Genomic DNA, 9,884 nt, shown 5'->3' with positions numbered 1-9,884 from the left:
TATAAGGCATATGCAATTCATGTTTTATATGATTGTAGCATTAAAAATTATAAACGTATTATGCCAACAATTTTATGTATGTGCCATGCATCTCAATCTCAAGTTATTGACAACATTTATGTATGTGCCATGCATCTCAATCTCAAGAATGTAATTGTAGAGTATTATTTCATATGGATATGGATATCACTAATAAATTTCTATGAAAATAACCATGATTTGTTCCTCATATAATTTAACAATTAAATATAATCAGAAAAGATGTCAATCTAGCTAGCAATTAAAGTCTAAAACCATTGCCATTTATATCAAACACAGATTATTAGTTTCCTTTAATACTCTGTTATTGACTTTTTGTATATTATTTGTAAAGCTTTTCTAGAAAAAAATTGAATTATTATTTGAACATAGTTTATAGACAAAATTACATAAATGGTCTATGTGGTTTGTCAAAAATCACAAATTCAGTCATTGCTAATTTTTTTGATGAACATTGTCCATGTGGTTTCCAAAACTTGCATGAACGATCATTTTTACTAACATCTTTAATTTTCATTGGTTAGTGTGAGGGTAATTTGATTATTCAGGTAGCAGAGACTGAGTTTGTGACCATGAATAAACATATGGACCATTTACGTAATTATTTTATATTTTATATTTTATGTTTATGAGCTTGTGTCTTTTCCACCTATTTACTTTTTAAAATGTCACTTTAACCTATTCATTTTGAACTTTATAAAATGTTATTTTCACCATTCAAATTTCTAAACTTTCATTACCCCCGACACTATATATATATTTTGATTTTCCTTAGTAACTTTTGTTCGTTAGTCTAAAAAATATATTTTTTACTTGGGTGTATATATATATATATATATATATATATATATATATATATATATATATATATATATATATATATATATATATATTCAAGTTGGTCAACGTTTCGACGTAAATTTAGAACTTTCGTTCGTTATTTAAAAAAAACTTGTTTTTTTATAAACGTGACATTTAAATTCGAGTTTGCCCACGTTTCGACATAATTTTTTTTTATGTTTTCGTTCTTAATTTTATGTATGTTTTCTACAAACGAGTTGTGTTACATATAATAATTTTCGTTTGTTAACTTAATAAAACATATTGATTCGAGTTTGTCTATGTTTCGACGTTTTTTAACGTTTTTATGTTTAATTTTATATACGATTCATACGTATGAGCCGCACCACATATAACAACTTTTGTTCGTTAACTTAAAAAATTAATTTTTTACGTGTTTATTTTTATGTATGTGTCAGTATAAATTCAAGAAGGTAAACGTTTTGATTTATTCGACGTAAATTTAGAACATTCGTTCATTAACTTAAAAGAAAAACTTATTTATTTTATTTTATGTGCGTGTCGGTATAATTTTTTTAGGCTAATAAATGAAAGTTATTATGGAAAATCGAATTATATATACTACAATGAATAAACACAAAAGTTTAGAAAAATAAAGAGTGAAAATAACATTTTATAAAATTCAAAGTGAAGAAGTTAAAGTGACATTTTAAAAAGTAATGTGTGGAAAACCAAAAACTCATAAACATTAAAATATAAAAAATATATATAAATAGTCTTTATGGTTTACTCATGTCACAAACTTAGTCTATGTACGTGAAAATACTAAACTACCCTGACACTGACCGAATGAAAACTAACGGTCTTAGAAAAAAAAAAAATCAATTTATGCAAATTTTGAAAACCAAAAAGACCATGTTAGTAAAAAAAAAATTAGCAAAAGACTGAATTTATTAAACCACGTGGACCGTTTATGTAATTTTGTCTAGTTTATAAAACAATTTGGGAATTCTCCCACCCAATCCAATAAGCCCGCGCTATCCAACTGGAGGGAAACCCTAATTGCTATATTCAAATACATCCCATTTCTTTTTCTTCCACACAGACACAGTGTTCCAGACTACAAATCTACAATCATCGCTTGCTAGCATACTGCTGTTGGTTAGCTTAGTTATAATCTGTGCTAAAACATGTATGTGGTGAAGAGAGATGGGCGTCAAGAGGCTGTGCATTTCGACAAAATCACAGCCCGACTGAAGAAATTGAGTTATGGACTCAGTATCGATCATTGTGACCCTGTTCTTGTTTCGCAGAAGGTCTGTGCTGGTGTTTATAAGGGTGTAACCACCAGCCAGTTAGATGAACTCGCCGCAGAAACCGCCGCCGGCATGACTGCCAACCATCCTGATTATGCTTCTGTAAGTATTCATTCAAACCCTGTTCTCTTTCTATCAAAACACTTGCTATCTTTTAGTTTTCATTTTTTTTGTTTGATTGTTGCAATCATGCAAATTTGTTCCTGTCAGAGGTTTTTTGGTGTCGATAAAATTCCACTGTTAATTATTTGGCTATATGGATTTGATACTTGTACACAATTGAATTTCTCTCATTCTTCTTACAGTTGGCTGCAAGGATTGCTGTGTCAAATCTGCATAAGAACACCAAAAAATCATTTTCCGAAACGTAAGTCAATTTAGACTAGTGTATACCAAAATTCATAGCACTATCTTGTCTATCTAGGTGTGCCGATCTAAAATATGATTGTTGCTTCATCTCTTATTCTGGTGTACCTTGTTATTCTCTGCATTATAACATAGTGTAACTTCCATTGTCACTGCAGAATCAAGGATATGTACAACTATGTAAGTGAGAGATCTGGGCAGAAGGCACCCCTAGTTGCGGATGATGTTTATGAAATCATAATGAAGGTGAAAAGTGTTTACAAGCACACTATTATATCCCATTTAATTTTTTTATTGTTATGACTTTGTAATATGTCTCTACTTTAAAGGATTAAAGGTAGTAACTGTTTGTAACTTCTTTGTTTCAGCATGCTGCTAGGCTGGACAGTGAGATTATATATGATCGTGACTTTGACTATGATTATTTTGGTTTCAAAACTCTTGAAAGATCTTATCTCCTGAAGATCCATGGAAAGGTTGTTGAAAGACCTCAGCATATGTTAATGAGGGTTGCTGTTGGAATTCATAAGAATGATATTGATTCTGTTATCAAGACATATCATTTAATGTCACAAAGATGGTTCACACATGCATCTCCCACCCTTTTCAATGCAGGAACACCAAAACCCCAAGTAACAAAACTCAACACCATCAAGAAAAGCTCCTTTTTAGTCACGATATGCACGTTTTTCATGTTTTTTCACATTGTTTCAACAATGTGGTTTGTAGTTGAGTAGCTGTTTCTTGATTTGCATGAAAGATGATAGCATTGAAGCTATATATGACACGTTAAAGGAATGTGCTATTATTAGCAAACAAGCAGGAGGAATTGGAGTGTCTATTCATAATATTCGTGCAACTGGAAGCTACATACGTGGAACAAATGGAACATCAAATGGTATTGTTCCAATGTTGCGTGTGTTTAATGATACTGCCCGTTATGTTGACCAAGGAGGTGGCAAGAGGAAAGGTATGTAATCCTGTTGACTGTTGACTTTTCCTTTTGTTTCTTTCCTAAATTTATTAACTCATTTCATTAAATCTAGGTGCTTTTGCTGTATACTTGGAGCCATGGCATGCTGATATCTTTGAATTTCTTGATTTAAAGAAGAACCATGGAAAGGTAGCAAATTTGGTCACTTTCTGATGATATGCAAATAGTTTATAAAAAAAATTGTATTTAAAATTTATGCAGGAAGAACAGCGGGCCCGGGATTTGTTTTATGCACTTTGGATACCTGATCTTTTTATGGAAAGAGTCCAGAGTAATGGAGATTGGTCTTTATTTTGTCCAAATGAGGCTCCTGGTTTGGCTGATTGTTGGGGTCAAGATTTTGAAAAACTATACACCCAATATGAAAAACTTGTAATGCCTGATTTTTTTTTTTTTTTTTAATGAAAATTTGTATTTTTTATTGAAGTTTAATTTGATTGAATAATGGTGTATTTTTCTTGTGTAAACAGGGGAAAGCAAAAAAAGTTGTCAAGGCACAAAATCTTTGGTTTGAAATTCTCACATCCCAAATTGAAACTGGAACCCCTTATATGCTTTTCAAGGTATTTTGTTTTTAATACTATATGGTATTTATGGTTTTTTTTTTTTTTATATTTTTTAAAAATTCTTAATAAAACTGTTTCTTCTTAGGATACATGTAATAGAAAAAGCAACCAGCAGAATCTTGGCACCATAAAGTCTTCAAATTTATGTACTGAGATTATCGAGTACACAAGTCCAACAGAAACTGCTGTATGTAATCTTGCATCAATTGCATTACCACGATATGTCAGAGAAAAGGTAAAATGACTGATATACCCTCTTAAACCCTGTCAATATTTCTCTTCTGAAATTCCTTTTATGCCCTCTTGTAGGGCGTTCCAGCAGAATCCCAACCATCAAAGCTTGTTGGCAGCAGAGGTTCTAGCAATCGCTACTTTGATTTTGAAAAACTAGCAGAGGTTTAGTTTCTTGTTATCATATTTTTCTTACTTCTTTTAAAAAGATAATTAATTTTTCACTATCTTAATTCTTAAATCTTAATTATTAAACCAGGTGACATCAACTATTACTACAAACCTCAACAAAATTATTGATGTAAATTATTACCCTGTTGAAACTGCAAAAAGATCAAATCTTAGACATAGGCCTATTGGTATTGGAGTCCAAGGTCTTGCAGATACTTTTATATTACTTGGTATGACATTTGATTCACCAGAGGTAATCCAATCCATTTCTTCTTTTTTATCCTATAAATCTCAAAATATGATAAATGTTTTTTTTTCTTTTATACTAATTCTCTTTATTCAAAATTACAGGCTCAACAGTTGAACAAGGACATATTTGAAACAATATACTACCATGCCCTAAAAGCTTCTTGTGAGTTAGCTGAAAAAGAAGGCACATATGAAACATATGTTGGAAGTCCTGTTAGCAAGGTAACAAAATGAACGGAATCACATTCCATTCCGATTAGAATTGTCGATTCCATTCCTTTAAACGAAACAAATGTTTTCTTTTTTTGACTCTCGTAGGGAGTTCTGCAACCAGACATGTGGGGAGTAACACCTTCAGATTTATGGGACTGGAATGCCCTTCGTGGAATGATATCCAGGAATGGAATCAGGAATTCCCTACTTGTGGCCCCGATGCCGACTGCTTCAACCAGCCAGATTCTTGGAAATAACGAGTGTTTTGAGCCGTATACCTCTAACATCTACAGTCGCAGGGTTTTAAGGTATTTTTTTTTATTTCATTCATTTCATAATAAATTTAGTTTATATAATTTTTTTATTATAATTTTCTAGTGGAGAATTTGTGGTGGTCAACAAGCATCTGTTACATGACTTGACCGAAATGGGGATCTGGTCTCCTGCTGTAAAGAATCAGATAATTTATGAGAATGGTTCTGTTCAGAAAATTATGGAAATTCCAGAAGATCTCAAGGCTATTTACAAGTATGATTTTTGAGTTTTTATTTTATATAATAAATAGCATTGTATTTATGTTTTTTGAGTGGTGATGTGGCATCAGAACTGTTTGGGAAATCAAGCAAAGGACATTGGTTGACATGGCTGTGGATCGTGGATGCTACATTGACCAAAGTCAAAGTTTGAATATTCATATGGATCAACCCAATTTTGGGAAGCTTACTTCTTTACATTTTCATGCATGGTCAAAGGTATTTTAAGTGCAAGGAATAACAACCTACTTTTTGATTATTTGTTTTATTATTAAACAAATAAATTTATGAAAGTACAATGCTATAACTGGATAGATTTTTAAAGTATAATATTTGTTGACATGGTTGTTTTGTTTGATATTAGGGGCTGAAAACAGGGATGTATTATCTGCGTTCACGTGCTGCAGCTGATGCAATTAAGTTCACTGTTAATACTGACATGCTCAAGGTGTTTTTTTTAATGAGTTTGTTATTTGTTTTTTGTGACTTATTTTTGTAATATAAATCAAAGTCTTTTGTTTTAATGTATAGGAAAAACCGAAGAATGTGAGTGATGAAGATAAGAAGAATACTGGAATGTCTGAAATGGTGTGTTCTTTGATGAATCGTGATGAGTGCTTGGCTTGTGGAAGTTGAAGTTTTTGAATTAAGGAAAATGGTTTGAATTTAACTTTCTGGTAAAGTTTGTACTTACAAGGCTTTTACTGTTTTGTATATATGAATGTTATGTATGAGCCATTTTAAAAAAGGGGTAGTATGATTTAAATAAATAGTTGCTTTTTTAGATTGGATGTTTTTTAGTATGCATGAATTGGTTTAACATATATACTAACTAGTCTTATTTAGGCATTGCTCTCTATATTATTTAGTCGTTTGGATAAGTGATATTTTGACAAATATTAGAAAAAAATGATGATACTTTTGGGGAAATAGAAAAAAAGTACATTAAAGTAAAACTTGTGGGAATATTTTTTGACTTTTGTTATTAAACCATGGTTTTAAGCTCGTGTGTTGCGAGAAATTAAGCAATATTTTTTTTGGGAAATTTGACTTTGTTGTGAAAGAGGTAGAATGTGTGGCAAAAATATAAATTGCCATGTACCTTTTTGTTTTTGCTACACATACACAACCATACAAACACATGACAGTTATATACATACAGTCACACACACAACCACAAACACATACAGTTATAACATTGTACTTTGAAAACCCTAATAACTCTAGAAAAACATTATGTACAGACAATTTATAGTAGGATTACAAATAACTATAAATAATATGCATATTTGTTTTTGAAAACAAATATCTAAAACAAACTAATATTTATATGTTTTCACAACCTTACATGAAAACCAATATGTGAATAGAAAGTGAATATACTTTGGGAGGTGAATTGTTATTTAGTGATATTTGTTCATTCCCATCTTCATCATCGTTACAATACCATTTTTTCCCGAAATTTTAAAAATGTTCACACATCACAAGTTTTGACTCACTATGATTTTTCAAACAAAATCAAATTTTGATAACTTTTTATGTGACATTTATTTCATTCACAAATTATTAATGTGTACAATCTTCCACATGCGATTGTTATCAATGTCATCGCAAAAGGACTCTCGTAGTCTCGTGATCGATTTGCAGACTTTATTTAGAATCCATGAGGAATTAATATTATCATCTTCACCATGCAAGCATTATGATTTTCATAGTAAAGATCACCGCTATCTACTAGTAGCCTAAAGTTATGCGCGAGGAATGATGTAAACTCTATCGATGGGAATTGCGATTCTAATAACAACTTATAATTGTTTAAAAATGGTGCGTATATTTCAAACGACTAGAAAATCTACTAACAAAGGTATATATGGATGTGCTACCTAAGCGTCCTTCGAGTGATTCCACTGGTTCAACATGACCCAATCAACTTTATGTCCTTAGTGCTGAGTTTTCTACTAGGCCTAAACATCATTGTTTGCCCTACTTCTACCTTGGTCGAGAGAGGGCTATCAGAAGGTATTGGGAAAATTTTCAGTGTTGCAAAAATGGATGTTGCATTACCTATACGGATCCTACTTGCCAACATTGTTGTGACAATCATCCATACAGTTCACTGTTGGTGATTTTAGTGTCATCATGTCATTTTAAGTAACTGGAACTAACATGTGAGCTAAATTGCTTCATAATTTGTACTCTAATATATGTATGGGGTTGTGCGGAGTGCACATATATATAAGATCAAATTAGAAGTCGGTTTGACGACTAGTCGGGGGTCTGGGGGCAACGCCCCTGGGTCCGGGGTTTCCAAAGGGGCAGTGCCCCAAAACCTCACCGAATTTTACATATGTGGACATAGTGAAAAATTCAATTTCTTAAGGGTGATTATGGTAAAACTAACAAAACTCGTTAGTTTTGATAACCCTAAATCCTCATTAAATTCGGATTATTCTGACTTGCTTCCAAAGCAACTAATGACGGCCCAACCCTAATAAAACTCTAATCTCGTTTAATATATAAACGACTCTTCCTTCTCAGAAGAGGGTTACGAATTTAAGCTCTCGTTTTCATCAAGCTCTCACAGAATCTCTCTAGCATATTGACTTACGATTTATGTGCCTAGAATCGTAAGTGTCCACTTGGATTATCCTAGGCTGAATTTCTTGTAACCCAGACATATGGTAGAAATATCAGTTCGGAAAGTGTTCTCACGATCCAAGTTGGTATCCAGATCTCCACCACAAACCCTATAAATTCCTACATTCACCCTTATGAATTCAACCACATGCTCCTGATATATCAGACTACCATCAACTATCTAGATTTCTTGGATGACGAAAAATTATTTTTATTAAATTATTTAATGTTTATTATAATATTATCATTTGTAACTTTTAATACTGTCTTTTGGTACTATCAACAAAAATATTATTATTTGATACTTTTAGAAAAATTGTTTGTTAAATTAAAAATATTTTTATCTCTACAAACAGCAACAATGATACTTCGGATTCTTGGGATAGAGATGAAGTAGAATACCAAAATTTTAATCATTTGTGAATGATAAATAAATCTACGAGCTTTGTTTTGAACAAAACACAATGCAAACAAGGGTTCTTCATTTTGAACAAAACACAATACCAACATATAAATCTAAAATATGACACTTGTTGTGATGTCATGTTTTTCAACAAACATCAGTTACAAATAATTGACGGTCTATTTGCAGTTTCCTTTTTCTTAGGGTTGAAAGAGAGCATGTGTTTAGATTTAAAGTTTGCATTTTGGTAACCTTAAACCGCGAACTAAAGGTCACTAATTTGCGGGGTTGGTGGCCATCTTGTTGTAACTTTAAAATGTGTGGTTATGAGGAATGGAAAAAGTGTGAGAAATAGTATTTTAATGACCACTCAAATATTTATATGTAACTAACTCAATTCTGTCGATGCACATGTCGGTTATAGCCTGTGGAAACCACATGTGATTTTTTTAATAAAATTTTATATTAAAGGTTTATAATTGTTAATCAATCATTTTAAATAAAAACTTAATTAGAATAGTTATGTCTTTTTGTTTATGTAACATTATAATCATTGATTTAAATAAATATTTAACATTATTTTTGAAGCTATATTTTATTTGTGAAGTAATGACAAAAATAATATTGTATGATTAAATATTAGATTAATTATATTATAATTATAAAAAATAAAACAACACCGACAAGTGAAGTATATTAAAATAGATATATGGAAAATAAAGTTGTTGAAACAAAAATATATCAAAAATATAACAAATTACAAATCAAAATTAACAATAAAGTGTTTTTAAAAACCAAAATACATTATAATAAACAATATTGTATAAACTACATATAAATTTCTAAAAACTTCTTTATACACAAACCATTCCAAGTATTGAGGGCAACAAACTGGACGATTATGATAACAAATGAAACATCCGTGTTTTTTGTCAAAAAATCACTTAGTTAATGAGCTTGAAATCTAAACAGAGTAATCCTAAGTTCTGTACCCCTATAATAATAAAGTTCAATTTATAAGATAATGACAAAATTGCAAAAATGGTCCCTGTGGTATGCAATTTTTTGGGGTTTTAGTCCAAACGCTGACTTTTTTTGATTGGTAGTCCTTTTGAGCTAGTTTGTTTGCAGTTTTGGTCCCCGACCAAACTAAAAAAACTATTATACCCTTAATGATTTTATTTTTCATTTTTCTTTCACTTTTTAATATTATTATTATCATCCTTATTCTAATAAAAGAATAGGTTTAATCTCCTATTGACAAGTGTCATACAATTAGAACTCCTCATTAATGTTATATATCATCTATCATGCCACTTGTCAACCTATTAATTATTCATTTCAAATTTTAAATTTTAAATTTTC

The 9,884-nt window shown here is 30.9% G+C and overlaps 1 protein-coding gene across 1 annotated transcript; it reads left to right on the top strand.

The window, feature by feature from the left end:
- Positions 1-1,860: 1,860 nt before the first annotated feature.
- On the top strand, positions 1,861-6,249 carry LOC145159881 (ribonucleoside-diphosphate reductase large subunit-like). The gene is made up of 17 exons (XM_079078927.1): positions 1,861-2,258; positions 2,462-2,523; positions 2,681-2,768; positions 2,891-3,154; positions 3,252-3,492; positions 3,569-3,645; positions 3,718-3,888; positions 3,987-4,079; positions 4,168-4,317; positions 4,392-4,478; positions 4,573-4,737; positions 4,836-4,955; positions 5,052-5,254; positions 5,325-5,474; positions 5,551-5,698; positions 5,844-5,927; positions 6,011-6,249. The coding sequence occupies exons 1-17, from the start codon at positions 2,031-2,033 to the stop codon at positions 6,113-6,115; spliced, it is 2,436 nt and encodes an 811-aa protein (XP_078935053.1). The 5' UTR covers positions 1,861-2,030; the 3' UTR covers positions 6,116-6,249.
- Positions 6,250-9,884: the final 3,635 nt, after the last annotated feature.

This window comes from Lactuca virosa, chromosome 2 (genome assembly GCF_052849685.1).
Source record: "Lactuca virosa cultivar CGN04683 chromosome 2, Lactuca_virosa_CGN04683_v6, whole genome shotgun sequence".
Lineage (NCBI taxonomy): Eukaryota > Viridiplantae > Streptophyta > Magnoliopsida > Asterales > Asteraceae > Lactuca > Lactuca virosa.
This window is presented reverse-complemented; position numbering and strand designations above follow the sequence as displayed.